This window comes from Grampus griseus (assembly GCF_964374135.1).
Source record: "Grampus griseus genome assembly, chromosome: 1".
Lineage (NCBI taxonomy): Eukaryota > Metazoa > Chordata > Mammalia > Artiodactyla > Delphinidae > Grampus > Grampus griseus.
Window position 1 is genome coordinate 170,951,081 of NC_139017.1, and position 18,044 is coordinate 170,969,124.

The 18,044-nt window shown below is 43.4% G+C and overlaps 1 protein-coding gene across 1 annotated transcript in view; it reads left to right on the forward strand.

The window, feature by feature from the left end:
* FBXO42 (F-box protein 42) overlaps nucleotides 1-16,225 on the forward strand; it is a 94,989-nt gene extending 78,764 nt beyond the window's left edge. Inside the window, exons 5-10 of the mRNA XM_082674633.1 lie at nucleotides 6,769-6,922; nucleotides 7,708-7,818; nucleotides 9,150-9,246; nucleotides 9,727-9,783; nucleotides 10,686-10,802; nucleotides 11,315-16,225. Of these exons, the coding sequence (XP_082530759.1) occupies nucleotides 6,769-6,922; nucleotides 7,708-7,818; nucleotides 9,150-9,246; nucleotides 9,727-9,783; nucleotides 10,686-10,802; nucleotides 11,315-12,430 (1,652 nt within the window). The 3' untranslated portion in view covers nucleotides 12,431-16,225. The remainder of the gene's footprint in view (nucleotides 1-6,768; nucleotides 6,923-7,707; nucleotides 7,819-9,149; nucleotides 9,247-9,726; nucleotides 9,784-10,685; nucleotides 10,803-11,314) is intronic.
* Nucleotides 16,226-18,044: the final 1,819 nt, after the last annotated feature.

Consider the following 18,044-nt stretch of genomic DNA (forward strand, 5'->3'; position numbering starts at 1 on the left):
CATATAAACGGGAAAAAGTCAAAAGGCTGACCACATGCCCTTTTAATGTCATCTTCGAGCATTTTCTAACAGGTTCACCCAAGGATTATTTAACTCTCTGCAACATGGTTCTCAAAGTCTAGTCCCCAAACATCAGCATCACCTGGGAACTTGTTAGAAATGCAACTTCGTGGACCCTGCCCCATACCTACTAAACAGGCAACTGAGAAATAGGTCGCAGCGATCTGTGTTGTAACAAGTCCTTCAGCTACTTCTGATGCAACTGAGGTTTGAGAACTACAGCCCGAGGGGAACGGTAACTATAACATCTGAAAAGTAACCCAATAATATTAATAGACAATGCTCACAGTATGGAGAAGTAAAAGTAGCTTTTTAGCCATGCATAAAATACAGGCACCCCCAATTAGAATGGGTGCTTGTTTTATCTTGTATCAAACAAACAATCGCGCTTCTCTTCTAGTGCTAGGGTCTGCGTGAGTAGACACCGCAGTTGTGGGAAAGTGGCGTAGAAACCAAACCAGAATTTGGCATCGCTTCACTGTTTTACCATCGTCTTTGCAAAAGTAAACGAGAATGCCTTGTAATTCTACCACTGCCTTTCATATGTGAAAATTTCTTCTGATTTCATAGGAATCTTGGGAAACATGTGAGCCAATTAGTGATTTTAGGGAATGTTAGTTCTGTGTATAGGGTGCCTATCAGATTATCCAGTTTCCCACAGATGCCTTTTTGGCTTGTGCCTTGTTTTGAAACTTGCTCCATTGATCATATCTCCTGTGTGATTAGAAGCCTTTAGTGTTCGGGGAAAGAAGCCGGTGAGGATAGCCATCAGCTCTGGGAGGAATGAGCTTAAGTAACATGTCTGTCCAAGTCTGACGTGGGCATATTTGGTCCTGTGGTGCTTGATGAGAACCGATTTGGGAGTGACACCCTTTCTAACCCCACTTCTGTGTTACAATGATATTTAGACTGTCTAGAGCCCCAGTGACCTCATATTTTGAAGGCAGGCCGAGAAAGGTCCTAATGAGTAGAAAACCTCCACTTATAAGTTTTCTTGAAGGAAGGGTATTTATTTTATCATATGTCACCGTGATGATGATGGGCCTTTTAACTGTGGAAGGTCTTCTGTTGTCAGACTGCCCTATACTGTACAAGATTTCCAGTGACTCATCCCCTCTCTAATGTCACAGGTGGGTGTGTTAAACAACCATGTGATGTCATTCTAGCTACTGTGTGGAATGAATTGCTTGCACATAGGTGTAGTTCTTCAAAGTTTAGGACCTGATATTTTATCTAGGCATAGTCCATATAAAAGTTACTTTCCTTGCCCAATAACGTATAGTCATTTTGTTTGTTTGTTTGTTTTTTAATAAAGTTTATAAATACTACTCTTTACATAGCTTGCTTTTCTTGGAACTTTAAAACAGCAAATAAAGGTATGTAATTTGAAAATGAGTTTTCTTGTTTTTCTGAGAATTCTGGTAAAGATATTGTTTGCTTTCCAGAACTCGGATAAATAGACTGTTTATTCTTTAAGATACAGAAATTGCCAAAATTCATTGACCTCTGCAGTCTCTGATCTCACCATAAATTTAATTCATTTGTGGACCTTGCATTAAGATAATTGGGAGGGGAATTGAAGACCCTTTGCTTTAAACAAACTCAAAATAGGAAATATGTAAATTTTAAAAATGATAAAATTAGGGGCTCTTGGCAAAGGCTTTACAATATTGATTTCTTCAAGTAACAGGAATTTTAAAGTATCCAATTTGCAACAAATAATGTAAGCATTACGTGCATGATTGGGTCACAGAAAATTTGACACACCAGTGTCTTTGACCTCTTGTTGCTGCACCAACTGTACAGAGGTTGTATGTTGAATTCTGTGCCCTCCCTCCCCCCTGCTTCATTTGTTCCTGTAGGGTAATTTCCCCCCCACTTTCCTTATAAATTGAGGTGGAGAAGCACAATTTAACTTTTCAGTATGACTCTGTATAGCTGTCAAGATAGTATGATGCTGAAATTAAAGCTTCCATATGTGACAAAACAGACCTTGGAAATTTTGGATGAGAGGATTCTCCTACTTCTTTGGATAAGGAGTAGAGGGAAATTTTTTGAGAATTTGATATTTGAGAAGTCATTTCAGGAAGCCCTTATTTAAGATAATCCTTAAGGATTGATTTATCATTGTCACTGGTCCCAGTTTACTTTCTTTGGAGAGCCTGGAGAACAAATAAAGGGTCCTGTCTATATTAGAGGTAGAGTGTGACCCAGAGCCTTGTGGAAAAGAGATCCTAAGAATAGCCTTCTGTTCAATTTACTTATCTCTCTGTCTGTTCTAGGTCTGTGGCTTTAATTAATTAAGATTTAGGTTGTAGGGCTTCCCTGGTGGCGCAGTGGTTGAGAGTCCGCCTGCTGATGCAGGGGACGTGGGTTCGTGCCCTGGTCCGGGAAGATCCCACATGCTGCGGAGCGGCTGGGCCCGTGAGCCATGGCCGCTGAGCCTGCGCGTCCAGAGCCTGTGCTCCACAACGGGAGAGGCCACAACAGTGAGAGGCCCGCAGAAAGAAAGAAAGAGAGAAAGAGAGAAAGAGAGAGAGAGAGAGAGAGAGAAAGGGAGAGAGGGAGAGAGAGAGAGGGAGGGAGGGAGGGAGAGAGAGGGAGGGAGGGAGAGAGAGGGGGGGAGGGAGGGAGAGAGAGAGAGAGAGGGAGGGAGGGAGAGAGGGAGGGAGGAAGGGAGGGAGGGAGGAAGGAAGGAAGAATGGAGGGAGGAAGAAGGAAGGAAGAAAGAAAGAAAGAAAAAGAAAGAAAGAAAGAAAATAAAGATTTAGGTTGTAAATCAACTATATTTCAATTAAAAAAATTTTTTTAATACAAAGGAACTTAAAAAAAAAGATTTAGGAAAGAACTTTTTTAGCTTTGAAACACTCAGACCTTTTGAGGTGCCTGACTTGTCTGTGGTAACTACTCAGAAGGAATGTATCTGTGTGCATGAAGAACAATCTAGAGAATGAGTATAAGCTATGCCTCGGTATTCTCATCTGTAAAATGAAAATAAAGGAACTTCTTTGGTGGTCCAGTGGTTAAGACTCCACACCTCCACTGCAGTGGGCACGGGTTTGATCCCTGGTCTGGGAACTAAGATCCCACATGTTGTGTGGTATGGCCAAAAACAAAAAAAACATAAAATGGAGGTAAAACTAGAGTTTTGGAAGGATTAAATTACTTAATACATGCAGAGTACTTAGAAATGTGCTTAGCATATAATAAATGCTCAGTAAATATTAGTCATTATCATTAGTAGCAGTAGTAATAGGCTATTTAAAAGTCTTTTAACTTTATTTTTTATTAATTAATTTTATTTTTGTCTGCGTTGGGTCTTCGTTGCTGCACACAGACCTTCTCTAGTTGCAGCAAGTGTGGGCTACTCTTCATTGTGGTGCACGGGTTTCTCATTGCAGTGGCTTCTCTTGTTGCAGAGCATGGGCTCTAGGCGCACGGGCTTCAGTAGTTGTGGCACACGGGCTTCAGTAGTTGTGGCACATGGGCTCGGTAGTTGTGGCACACGGGCTTAGTTGCTCTGCGGCATGTGGCAGCTTCCCGGACCAGGGCTCAAACCCGTGTCCCTTGCATGGCAGGCAAATTCTTAACCACTGCACCACCAGGGAAGTCCCAGTAATAGTTTTAAGTAGCAGTAATCGTAATTTCTCTTAAAAGTCAGTCAGGTCACCCATCCATCCCTACCACCTTCCCCATACCCTGTGAACATAGGCATAGAATTTAGAAAGTTAAAATCGTTTGTCTAGAGTAGTACTGTCTCTGTAATGCTGGAAATGTTGTGTATCTGTACTTTCCAGTTCAGTAGTCACTAGCACATGTGGCTAAACGGTGCCTGTGTTGGGCATGCAGGTCTAAAGTATAGTCTTTACTTGGGTTTGATTTTACATGTTGTTATGTTTTACAAACACTCTTTTTGATTCTATGACTAGTTTTTCCCCTTAAGAGGTATGTATTCTTATACTACATTTGTAATCTCTTTACACCCAGCAGTGGTAAACATTGGTTTGCCTTGCCTCGTAAAGTATTGGTAATTTATTTCAAAAGATATTATAGGAAATACATAGTACACATGAAAGAGCAAACCCTAACTAGTCTTATCATGTTAACCATTGGTTTTTGTTTCCAAATCATAATTCGGTATATTTGAGTTACCCTTCTGGGACTTGGGAAGACCTCCTTTTCATATCATGTAGCATCAGTTACAATTTCATTTCTATTGTACTTTCTTGAGCTAAATAGTTACTCTGCCAGGAATACTGTAATCATATTGTAGTAGTTAAATATGTCCACCAGTTCAGTTCTGTTCTCATAAACTTTGTGCCGTGTAGAAAGCAGTACTATCAGATGTCTGTGGCCAATTGACCTGGTATTAACGTCGTATTAATTTGTTTTAGCAATGATAATAACAATACCAGGCACTGTCCTAAATGCATTATGTGATTTAAGTCATTTAATTTTCCCAACCACTCTTTTATATGGATATTCCTTGATCTATTTAAACACTCCAAATAAGCATCCTTGTATCTTTTCTTTTTTCATTTGCCCAGCTGTCTTGTTAGATTAATCCCTAGAAATGGAATTTCTGATTCAAAGCATATGCACTTAAACTTTTTTGATACAAACTGCTCATTTTAAGTTAAAAATCCTGTTTTTGTTTGTTTCCATGTTTTGCTTATTGGGGGAACCTTGGTATGCTGCTTCACTTTTCTGTGGGGGGAGGGTGCACCTTGCCGCTTGCGGGATCTTAGTTCAACAACCAGGGATAGAACCTGGGCCCTCGGCAGTGAAAGCACAGAATCCTAACCACTGGACCACCAGGGAATTCTCTGCTTCTTCACTTTATACACTCAATTTAAAAGCTGGGATTTCCAGTATCTCAAATTCAAATCCAAATTTTAGTCTGGAAAGTTTTTAAGCTACTACTCTGCTGAAGTCTGTTACATATTTTATTAGCTTTTTCCAACTTTTTCACAGTACTTAGGAGTTCCAAAGTAGGGGCAAGAACTTGAAGCTTTGTTTGGTATTTCACAAATTAAATCATTTGGGGGTAACACTAGCATTTTAACTAGACTGTTGTATTAGTTAGGCTTTCTAGTTGGGCTAGGAGGCTTCCTCCTAGGAGGGCAAAAGTTTTTAACCAGAAATCATGAGATTGTATGAAAGACAACATATCATGAGTAGCCCCCTTAGTCGTGATTCCTGTGAGATATGAGGATAGCAAGAAGTGACTCATGGAATACTTCACCTAGTGTCTCAGCAAGAACCATTCCTAGAGAAGACTTGTTTCTGTGGTCAGATCCTGGTCTGGATTGATGTGTGTTCTATTAGAAAAGTATTCAAAATATCTGATGCTCACTCCATATTCTGAGTGCCAGTACCTTCCTAGTAAATCATGTTGTTACTCCTTTTTTTTTAACCACACCACGAGGCTTGTGGGATCTTAGTTCCCTGACCAGGAGTTAAACCCAGGCCCTCAGCAATGAGAGCACAGAGTCCTAACCGCTAAACTGCCAGGGACTTTCCTCATGTTGTTACTCTTAAGTTGCATCCCAGGGAAGACAGTCCTCTTCTTCACCTTCTCAACCTCAGGACTGTGTAATCGACACCATTAAAGCAGACTGAGTAGGGCTTTTCAAACTGTGTTCCCATACCCCTTGCTGAAGGGGGAGGCCAAGTTATCCACTTAAATTGGAGCACCTCAACAGCTATCATGTTAATATACTGCTGGGCTTCTTTCTGCTTAAGATTTCCTTTGAAAAATAGATCCTGTAGCTTTAACAACAACAAAAATTCTTTTTAATATTCCAGTATTAGTAAATACTGGATGAGACAAATTACTTTGGTCTTAAGCAAACTAAAGGTGGCAGGTAGAGTAAGAGATTGGGAGAAATAGTTATTGTGTCAAAGACAAGAAGCTCTGACAAATGATGCTCCTGTGGGACATTTGTTAGCCATAAAGTTTTCCAGCGTAAGCCAGATTTCTATTGTTTTGAAATGTGAAATCATGGCTCAGAGGTCCAGCCTGGAGGGCCTTAGTAGCCACTCTTGGCTGCAGTTTCATTGGAATGCTTTCATATCAAGCCTTGAAAGTCCGCTTCCATTGTGCTAGTGAGGCCCATAGCTAGGGGCCCAAAGGTCACTATGTTAACATTTGACTTATAGGACAAATGAGAACTGCATTCTGCCTCCTTTTTTTTTTTTTTTTTTTTAACCTATGTTTGTTAGCAGCAGTTATTTTTAAGTTGTATCTAGCCTTATATATACTCCTCCCCGGATCCTTTACATGCTTTCGTTTGTGATCTCTGTTAAGCTTATTGAAGGGACGGACAGGAGAGTCAACATTTATTGAGTACCTGCTATGTGCCCGGCACTGTGCTAGGTGCTTTGAATATACTGTTTAATACTCAAAACCACCTTATGAGATATATACGCTCATCCCTAATTTCAGGTGAGCAAACTAAGCCTGAGAGAGACTAAGTAACTTTCCTCTAATTCAGGTTTCTTTACTTCAGTTATAAAAGACGTATAAATTGGGGATGGTTTTCTCTCAGACCTGCAAACCCAGTTTTGTCTCCTCCTCTCCCTTATGCTTTGTAGTATTGGTTCCTGTTTTGCCACTCTTCCAGGAAAAGGTGATCTATAGACAGCCTACTTACGGTTTTTTGTGAGGCCCTGAATCCTAACCATGCTGTTACTGACTTCTCCCAGGGTCCTATCCTTCCCCCAAAGCTGGCGCGACTCTGGTTGTATACAAGGACCTGCTGGTGCTGTTTGGTGGTTGGACACGGCCAAGCCCTTACCCCCTACACCAACCAGAGAGGTTCTTCGATGAAATACATACTTACTCACCGTCTAAAAACTGGTAAGCCACAAGGATAAGATCCTTTCAATCTGGAGCAGAAGATTTAAAATGTTTGGATTCCTTACCTTTTTTAGTGTGTCCAGGAATCTCTTTGAGAATTTGATGAAAGCTTTGGACTCTTTTCCCAGAAAAACAAAATTTTTACATATGCACAGATTTTGCCTACAGTTTCAGAGGGTTTACAGGACCCCCTTAAAACTTGGAGTTAAGAACGCTTATTCCAAAGAGAAAATGCAGAAGACATTTCTTCCTCTTCCGAGAAAAATGAATGAGACAGTTGAAGAATAGAGAGCTCTTCAGCTTGGCTCCTGGCTCCCCAGGGGTGCTGTGGGCCCAGATGGTTCTTTACAGTTGTTTTACAAACTTGTCTTTTTTAAATGACAGTAACCTCTGTTCCTTGTAAGGGACTGCTTAGTACAGGGCTCTTGGCGGCCGCCACTGATCAGATCAGGCCTCTAGGAAGAAAGAGCAGGTGGAGTTCCTTCAGCAAACTAGTCCGAAGCAGCTAAGGAACCATAGTGGAATCCCTTGTCATTGTTTTCTCATCACTCTACCTCCAAGCCATACACACTGAGAAGCTGAAAGTGTACGTAACGCTAGCAGATTCGTAGAAAAGGCATAAATACCTTGTGGCATCCTCCATTTATTATCCTAACAGTTTCTCTACTGAAGGTGGTAGGATTGTCATTTTAAATGGATGCCTGCTTACTGTTTTCCACCTTAAACACATAAGACCAGAAGCAGAGGGGCTGACTTCTTGGCTTCCTCCTGTCTTTCTATATTAGGTGGAACTGCATTGTGACAACCCATGGCCCACCTCCCATGGCTGGGCATTCTTCTTGTGTGATAGACGATAAAATGATTGTCTTTGGTGGCTCCCTAGGATCCCGGCAGATGTAAGTATATTTGGTTTGCTCGCTGTCAACCTGAACGTAAATACTCCCGGAAAAGTAAACTAGGTCAGAAAAGTAAACTAGTCAGGGTCAGTACTCCTGAGCATGGTTCTAATTAATCCAATAATTATCTCACCCCCTAGTATTCCATTTTTTGATTCTAGTCATAGACCAATAAGTTGAAAAACTTGCTCCATAGAATCAGGGCTATGTAGAATCTCTGCTTTGCTTGATATGTGGTTCAGTTCAGTGGGATCAAGTTCTGATGGGGCCTCCGCCTTGTCTGTTTCTACCTGTGCCTACAGAAGGCCACCCTCCAGGAAGCAGAGTACTTTTCCTTCTTCTCCTTTATGGCCCAGCTTTAGAGAAGGAGAGAGGTAGATTGACAGGACAGGTGGAAATGGTTCACTCTCCAAATAGGATGGATTGAGGGCATGGGTAGGAGCAAGAAAACTGTATCAGGCCTGACATCCCCTGTGAGGTGGTTCTCCCTGCCCACTGCCCTCCACCTCTGGCCACGACTGGCCAGCCCAGGCCAGACCCAGAGCAGTCTGTCTGAATCACTGTGTATCTGCTTCAGCGTTAGCACCAGTAGCGGTCGTTTCCTCTGTGCTTTGAAATGGAAGTTGATGAGCTGTCAGCAATAAAACCATTCCAGATCCAACCCTGTTCCCCCTCAGGGTACTTTCCATCTTCTTATTTTAAAACGGTATGGAGGAGACAATGTGAGCTCTACCCTCCAGATGAGAGGGTTTAGGGCTTAAGGTATTGGAGCCCTTACTCCTGTGTTTCTGTGTGTGAATAACTGACCATAGAGAGGGGACCGTAAAATAGAGACTGCCATTTAGGAGTCTGTCCGTGCCATACTGGTCCCTTGAGGGTTGGAGATGCCAATTTGTCCTTGATCAAACTGCAGCTTTCATTAGCCATGGTGAAATTACCTTTTGTAGCCAAAGTCAATAAATCTTTATCTCCTGGACAATGATAGAACTGCCTTTTGAATAATTTTTTTCTCTTCCTTGTGGGTTTTGCCTTTGAAAGACTGTATCATGACTAGTATCTATTTCCTGCTATCACCAATTAATTAACTCTAACTTTAGGTATTATTGTTTGGCTACAGACATGACTCAAATGAGGCCTTATGGGTCAATGGAAAGAGCAAAGGTTTGAAGCTCTCCTTTCCAGGGAAAGGAGGAGAAGAAAAATATAGTTGAGTGCTAGCTATGAGCATGGCACTCTTGGGGGGCATCCTTATGAATGTAACTTCATTTATATCAGTTCTTGTGGTCCCTGAGAGCTCCCAACTGCTTCATTCTTTTGTCCTTGTCTTATAGGAGCAACGACGTCTGGGTCCTTGACCTCGAGCAGTGGGCGTGGTCCAAGCCGAACATCTCTGGCCCTAGTCCTCATCCTCGAGGTGGCCAATCTCAGGTGCTCAGAAATTAAAATAACTATTCAGCAAACACTGTAGCATCTTTCAGTTAGGACAGGAGAGGGAGGAGGGAGGCAGGTAAGATGCCAACATACATAAGCCAAAGAGAATTTATCATTCTTTCTTGCTGGTATTTATTTTTCAACTTCTAATGGGTTATCATTATTTTTGTTGCCTTTATATTATGCCTCTCCTGAAAGCATTTACTTTGCTTTTTTATTTTTCAAGAGAACCTGCATTTTATGTGGTTGGCACTCTCATGTTAATAATGTTTGATCAACAAAGAATCCATTCAGGTGAATCATCAGTAATTTGTTTACAAGGATCAGAATTGACATGGTTTGGGTAATGGAGATCTTATGGTAAATAGAATACTCTCATTTGGGAGCTGAGTAGACTATTTTCATTTACCACTGAAGTATAGGAGGTCAGATGCCTGTGTCTTTGTAGGTTTATTTTAAATTTCTTCATCTCCCCAGATTGTCATAGATGATGCAACTATTTTAATCCTTGGAGGGTGTGGTGGTCCCAATGCTGTGAGTATTGCTGGTATGGCGTTCCCATGCACATGCTGCTAAGTATTCAAAACTTGCTTCCCCTGTCTCATCTTGTAAAAGTGTACAAGGCCATTTCTGTAGCATTTTTATTTAGAAAATACCTTTTCCACTTTGGGTATGTAGCCTTTGTATTTTCTGGCCTTCCTCTCCACTCTCTTTTTGCGGAGGGAAGCTTTTCATCAGAAACATTCATCTATTGAATATTCATATCTAAAGTCTTCCTAACTCCCACTTAGTCTTTGGGCTATAAGGTTTGCTGCTGTCATTTTTTCAAGGATGGGTGGGACAGAAAAGCAGGTGGATAATGGCCAGAGTTCACATGGAATTTATTTAAGAATGCAGATTCAGGGCTTCCCTGGTGGCACAGTGATTGAGAGTCCGCCTGCCGATGCAGGGGACATGGGTTCGTGCCCTGGTCTGGGAAGATCCCACATGCCGCGGAGCGGCTGGGCCCGTGGGCCATGGCCACTGAGCCTGTGCATCTGGAGCCTGTGCTCCGCGACGGGAGAGGCCACAGCAGTGAGAGGCCCACGTACCGCAAAAAAAAAAAAAAAAAAAAAAGAATGCAGATTCAGACATGCTGGATATATATTATCTACCCTTTCATCAGTGTACACACACACAGATACACATACACACATAAAACCACAGGCAAAATTCAAAACCACTTAAAATTGATTCATGGGGTCACAAGTACAATTTCACGTGCCAGCCCAGTGGTAATATATGAATGAATGAATGGCTAGAGATTTTGCTATTCTTTCTGAAGAATTCACACACTCTATGACAGGCAGCACAACTTTGAGATTCCAGCTCTGTGTGTGTGTGTGTTTTGTGACATGTACCACACCTGAGTCCTGTTGTTGGTGCTTCTCTTACAGCTGTTCAAGGATGCTTGGTTGTTGCACATGCACTCAGGTCCCTGGGCCTGGCAACCACTCAAGGTGGAAAATGAAGACCATGGGGCCCCAGAACTGTGGTGCCACCCAGCTTGCCGAGTAAGTAGGGAGCTGACAGGCCGGCAGAAGGAGAGTCCTAAACTCTAAAGCCAGATTAACTCATCAGATTTCCAAGCAACTTTGTATGGAAATTGAAAACCCCTTGATGTCACAAAAGAGGTGGACATTGACCGTAGCTTTTTGGGTATTTCTCACATACATGAGCCACTAGATGGAAAAACTTAACATGGGCCCCACTTATCCTTTAAGCCCCAGGTTTAAGCATCTCTTTGTCTCTAAAACTTGCCCCAGGGTCCCCCAAACAAATACTTGATTCCTTCCTCCACTCTACCCCTATTCTGTAGAGATAATTCAAATGGTAGCACATGTCTCCCTGTAGCAACAAATTGTTCCCATCTATCCCCACATCTAGCCTAGAGGGCAGACTGCAATCTTTTCACCTCTACATCTCAGGTACCTACAAAACACGTGGCACATCCCAGATGCTCATGATAAAATGTTTGATGGTTAAATGAGTGATCAGAACTGAGCACAGGTTTTTTGTCTTCCAGGTAGGGCAGTGCGTGGTGGTCTTCAGCCAGGCTCCTAGTGGGCGAGCCCCACTCAGCCCCAGTTTGAACTCTCGCCCATCACCTATCAGTGCCACTCCTCCAGCCCTAGTTCCCGAACCTCGAGAATACCGCTCTCAGTCTCCGGTAAGGAGTATGGATGAAGCTCCCTGTGTTAACGGCCGCTGGGGAACACTGAGGCCCAGAGCGCAAAGACAGACCCCCTCAAGTTCCCGAGAAGGAAGCCTTTCCCCAGCCAGAGGCGATGGCTCTCCCATCCTCAATGGTGGGAACTTATCTCCAGGATCAGCAGCTGTAGGTGGCTCTTCCTTGGACAGTCCTGTACAGGCTATATCTCCTAGCACTCCATCTACCACTGAAGGATATGACCTAAAAATGGGACTTTCTTTGGCCCCCCGACGAGGGTCACTACCAGATCAGAAAGATCTAAGATTGGGATCAATGGATCTGAACTGGGATCCGAAACCTGCTTCCAGTAGCAGTCACATGGATGGTGTGGACAGCAGAACAGTTGGGGGAAGTTTGAGACACCCTCCTGAACAGACAAATGGTGTGCATACCCCACCGCACGTGGCCAGTGCCCTTGCAGGAGCAGTTTCCCCAGGTGCCCTGCGTCGGAGCCTAGAAGCCATCAAAGCAATGTCGTCCAAAGGCCCCCCAGCCTCCGCAGCACTAAGTCCTCCTCTGGGGTCTTCTCCAGGCTCCCCTGGGAGCCAGAACCTGAGCAGTGGAGAAACAGTGCCCGTTCCCCGCCCAGGGCCTGCCCAAGGAGATGGACATTCCTTACCTCCCATTGCCCGGCGCCTGGGCCACCACCCTCCACAGTCCCTAAATGTTGGCAAACCCTTGTACCAGAGTATGAACTGCAAGCCCATGCAGATGTACGTGCTGGACATTAAAGACACCAAGGAGAAGGGGCGAGTCAAATGGAAAGTATTTAACAGCAGTTCTGTGGTTGGACCTCCCGAAACCAGCCTGCATACAGTGGTACAAGGCAGGGGCGAACTCATCATATTTGGAGGACTCATGGACAAGAAGCAGAATGTGAAGTACTATCCAAAAACAAACGCCTTGTACTTTGTGCGAGCAAAGAGATAATATGTTCTAAACCCCTTTCCCTTCCTGTGGCTTTTAATTTGGAATTTTCCAGCGTGCAAGCATTTGGACTGAGAATTGAGAAAACAAGGGACAAAATTACTCTCATAAACCAAACCCCAATTCCCAACCTCACTCACTCCAGGCTGGGATCAAATCTCCATTAAGAAAAGAATTATATAAATATATATTATATAGCCAACTCTGTTTACAAAGAGGGAGAGATCTCCGTCCTGGTTCAGATAAAACTGTTGCTGTGTTTTAGCAGAGGCTGTGCTGCCTTTTTCTACTTTGCTGATAACTAGACCAAGAATTTAGGGAATAGATTAATACCAGAACCTTACTAAAGAAACTGAAGAGCCACCTGTAAATCTTATTTGGCCTTCTTAGAGTTAGAAAAAGAAAGGGCATGTGTAAGATGCACGACTAGAGGTTTCAGATTCCCATGCTTCAGGGGCTGGCAGGGTAAAAGTAACCTGTAGAAAACTGTTCTTCTCCCCGCCCTGCCCCGCCCGCAGAGGACCTGTGAAAACTTCTCTTTGCAGTAATGCCCTGTGCCTGGCCCTATTCTGCTCTTTGTGACTGAGGAAAGTTACCCAACAAGGGATTTTGTTCCACGTTTGTGTGCCGGGATCATCGTGAAACAAAGTTTATGCAGAAACACCTAGTGTCCATTGGTTTTTGCTCTCTCCATGTTTCAGAAAACATTCTGGTGTCTGATTGTGGAATTTTCTGACAATCATATTTCGTTGCAGTTGCCAAAAACCACATTTGTTCTCTTTTTCTTTCCCTTAAAACCTGATCCTCAGAGGCTGCCTTTGCTATTTATAGGCTGCTTTTCTTCCCTCCTTCCTCTCTCCCTCCCTCCCTCCCTCCCTCCCTCTTTTTCTTTAATATGTGGATTTTTTAAGCCCTAAAACCTTTCGCACTTTCTTTTATTAAGCTTGGGTGCCCAGAGAAATCTCTTAGAAATATTTCTGGAATCCATTTTCTGGTGTCACTAGGGGACCAGTAGGGAATTCTGAGATGCCAGTATCATGAGAAATCCTTGAAGCATCAAAAGATACTGTTGTACCTTACGGGCTTCTTTTTATTTCCAAAGCACGTTGGACACACCCACCCATGTTTATGGAACGTGGAAATGGATCTTGGGAGAGAATCCCAATAACGGTTCCTTCTAGAAATGACTTTTGCCCTTGTTTGTGACACGCATTTTTCTGCCTGGCTGTTGACTGGTGATTGGGTTGAATATCATGTGCTTGGCCTCTCTGATGCGTGGCTGACCTTGGGAGCAGCTCCTTCTTTGTCATTGTCATGTTTACCTGTCACCCAAACAAGGCTTGGGTTTTTACTTTCATGTCATTTCTGAGATAAGGTGTAACCAACCAGAGCATGTTCTTTGGTTGACACAGGAAATTACAAGTTACCAGTCTCTAAACCACGGCCTGGACATAGGAGACATTGGCACCACTTAAATGTGGGTTTTTTTGGTGATTTCTCATCAGTAGAAAGAGGATTTTTATTTTGCCTTTAGGGTTTAAATTTCAAAACACGGCATTTCTCATCCCCACACTCCCCTTTTTCTTGTTAGCATTTCCCAAGCGCAAGCCTGCTACAGCTGGCCCTGGGTCCTGGCTCTCGGCCAGCTCTTAGCAGTCTGTCTGATAAGTCTGTTTTCTCCTGTTAACGTCATGTTAAATCCTTTCCCCTAGCCATTAGCTCTACAATGTGGTCTTGGTGGGAAAGCGCCCCTGGTGCCAAGCCCAGGAAAGGGCCAGCTCATGGGGAGGGGTATGTGTTCCAGAAACTGCTCTATGTGCTCCCTTAGATGAGGAAACTACCATGTGCCTACTTACTGTGGTGTCCAACTGCTCAGAGCTCAGCACTTAGCTTTCCAGACTCTCTGCTCTGGGCCTGTTGCCAGTCCTTCTTTGGCAAAGACTGTTTGATCGTGTGGGGGTCCTTATTCACAAGAGAAAGCTAGCCTAGAAGATCAGCAATTTTGGCATTACTGCTATTGCTGAACCTTGTTTATGACATTGCATTTGTGCATGGACAGTGCCTCCAAACTCAGTTCCTACTTAAATATAACGTATTTGGAAGCCTGCAAGTTCAGAATCTCAACTTTGTAATCTTTCCTTTTGTCCTGTGGCCTTCCTAAGCCAGCTGTTAACTTGTTGATTCCTTCTACTTTCCCCAAGTAGGCAGGCAACAGAGATGATGATTCTCTTAGAAAGTAACCTGGCTCCTCGGAACTCCATGGCATCCCAGTATTACCCACGCCACTTGGAACCAGACTGTCTGTTTACAGCTCTTGAAGAAGAATCTGCCTCTTCCGCACCTGGTGGTGTGGGTCCTGGTGGCTCCTGGGCGTTGTGGCCGTGTATCTTGGGAGAGTGACTCAACATAGTCAAGGTGACTGTCTCCTCCGGCCCTTGTGAAGCCGCCCCATGCAGTGGAACTTCAGGCGTCTCAGCTGAGGTGACCGTTTCCACGGCGCCATGGATGCTTCAGTCAGATCAGATTTAACCACAGCTCTGGTTTTGACATGATGCCGACTTTGTCTTAAAATTCACTGAGGAAAATGAGGCAAAATATTTTTTTAAACCCTCAGGAGCACCTAAAGTAAATATTTATCCATATTTAAGTATTTAAAATACATTTTGTTCCTACTTGAAGCTTTAACCCCCTTCCATTCCTGCAAGTGTGCCTTTGAGAGCCCCCATGTCACATTGACTCCACTGGCCACCTCATTGACGTCGTGAGAATTTTAGTCTCTTCCCGTCCTCTTGAACAGAGCTCCCTGTTTTCTCATTTTGCAGGCTGTGCAGCAGAGAGGGTTCTGTATTTTTGCTCATGTTTCTGCCCTGCTGCTACACTTCGGTGGTGGGTTCCACAAACCACCACCCACCCACCCACCGCACCCACCATACATTTGGAAGCACACATTTGGTATCAAAACAAGCTTACATTTTAGTTGTAAGGCAATACTGGGCTTACTCTCCTCCCAGCCCTCTGGAGATTGATTTCATTTTAATGTTTGAGTTTTCTATCAAGAGCTGAAACCACGAACTATCCTAGGAACTGTGTCCAAACTCTTTAAAATAGCAGAAGAGGAAGAAGAAAGAAAAGCAACTGAAGTCTTGACTTTGGAGGACAGAAAGCCACCAGCTGATGGAGAACAAAGGGATGCTTCCTTTTCCTTTCACTTTATTTTTCTGGATTTCCTTCTGCTTTGCTTCTTCAGAGTGACATTCCTGGTTGGTTTGTCTGTCTGTCCTTGTCCTTGTAACGATCCTGGTATGGTGATGTGCTCTGCTTTGCATTATCTGTGGTCTCTTACCAGCGCACAAGTCAGTGGGGAGGATCTGAACACACCCAGGGGCAAGGAAGCCGAACTTCAAAGCCTGTACCCCATGCAGCCTCCCCATGAACTGCAGAAGGCATGTTCTGCATGGTCACCAGTAAGTGGCTCCCTCCACCATGTTCACTGTCAAATGAAAGCAACCCTTAGGCATTGGCTCCACTGTACTCTCTCTCTCCTCCCTCTGCTCCCTTCCCACCAACCAGGGTTCATGTCAGTGCACACCTGTCGTGCCCTGACGAAGCTGGTGCTGTGAGTGATGTTTCCCATACAGCTCAGGGGTCCTGGGTGGCTTACCCTGAGATGATCATTTTAGGCACATAACAGTGTAGGAATGAAAAGTGGATTTGATTTCATTGATATTTAAATCTCTGTCGATTTTATTTTTTGTTTATGTTTTCCCCAATGACTTTTTAGCAGTTTAACAAATAAAACAAAATGGATAGAATTGTCTTAACTGTTTTATTAGTATGAAAGAAAGCAAGCTGTGACGAAAAGCAATTGGAGATTGAAGTTGGAAGCAAGGTAGTTGGAAAGATTCTCCTCCTCTAGGAGGTTGCCCGTCCATGAGGACGTCATTTAATAAAGCAGCTCTCTCCATCATGCTTGAAGGACTCAGTGTTTCAGAGCCTCAGTACCACCCTGCATTGGAGACCCAAGAGAGGTGATGAGCTTGGAGCAGAGGCCCAGGGACCAGCATGACATCTACGCCGTCACTGGCCTCCTAAGCAAAGATGAGGACACGGGGCCTCCGGGTCTTGAAACAGCATAGCAAATGGGGGTTCAGAACACAGGCCTGAGCCCTATAGGCCTGTGGCTAATTCTGCCTTCCGCTATTCACTACTTAATCTTGGATACAAGTTTCCTATCTATAAATATAGTTTCTATTTTATAGGATCATGAGGATTAATTGAAGTTGTATATGAAGAGCACCAGCACAGTGCCTGGCACATAATAAATGCTTAATAAGTGGTGGCTGTTATTTATAATTAGCCCTTGAAGAAAATACGTGATCTTGAATGAAAGTGCTGGGCAATGTGTGTAAATTGTTAGGAGCATGGCCATACTAAAGATTATGCATGTCCACAGTTGTCTGAGTCGTCTTTTACATGTCACCATGAGAACCCCTGAGGCTTTTGCCTTGAGAGCAGTACGTAGCAGCTGCTGCCATCAATCAGGTCAGAATGGTCTCAGTAGTTTCGTCTCCCTGTGGACTTTATTCTTTGGTTTGCCAGTTGAATTCAGCCTCTAGCTCGTGAAGGATTCTGCCTGGATTCAAAGGCACACTTAGGAGTCCCTCCCATCAAGCCTCTTAGATAGCCTCATCCACCAGAGGGCAGACAGCAGAAGCAAGAAGAACTACAGCCCTGCAGCCTGTGGAACAAAAACCACATTCACAGAAAGACAAGATGAAAAGGCAGAGGGCTATGTACCAGATGAAGGAACAAGATAAAACCCCAGAAAAGCAACTAAATGAAGTGGAGATAGGCAACCTTCCAGAAAAAGAATTCAGAATAATTATAGTGAAGATGATCCAGGATCTCGGGAAAACAACGGAGGCAAAGTTCGAGAAGGTGCAAGAAATGTTTAACAAAGACCTAGAAGAATTAAAGAACAAACAAACAGATGAACAATACAATAACTGAAATGAAAACTACACTGGAAGGAATCAATAGCAGAATAACTGAGGCAGAAGAACGGATACGTGACCTGGAAGACAGAATGGTGGAATTCACTGCTGCAGAACAGAATAAAGAAAAAAGGATGAAAAGAAATGAAGACAGCCTAAGAGACCTCTGGGACAACATTAAACGCAAAGACTTTCGCATTATAGGGGTCCCAGAAGGAGAAGAGAGAGAGAAAGGACCAGAGAAAATATTTGAAGAGATTATATATAGTTGAAAACTTCCCTAACCATGGGAAAGGAAATAGCCACCCAAGTCCAGGAAGCATAGCGAGTCCCATACAGGATAAACCCAAGGAGCAACACGCTGAGACACATAGTAATCAAATTGACAAAAATTAAAGAAAAATTATTGAAAGCAGCAAGGGAAAAACAAAAAATAACATACGAGGGAACTCCCATAAGGTTAACAGCTGATTTCTCATCAGAAACTCTACAAGCCAGAAGGGAGTGGCAAGATATATTTAAAGTGATGAAAGGGAAGAACCCACAACCAAGATTACTCTACCTGGCAAGGGTATCATTCAGATTTGGTGGAGAAATCAAAAGCTTTACAGACAAGCAAAAGC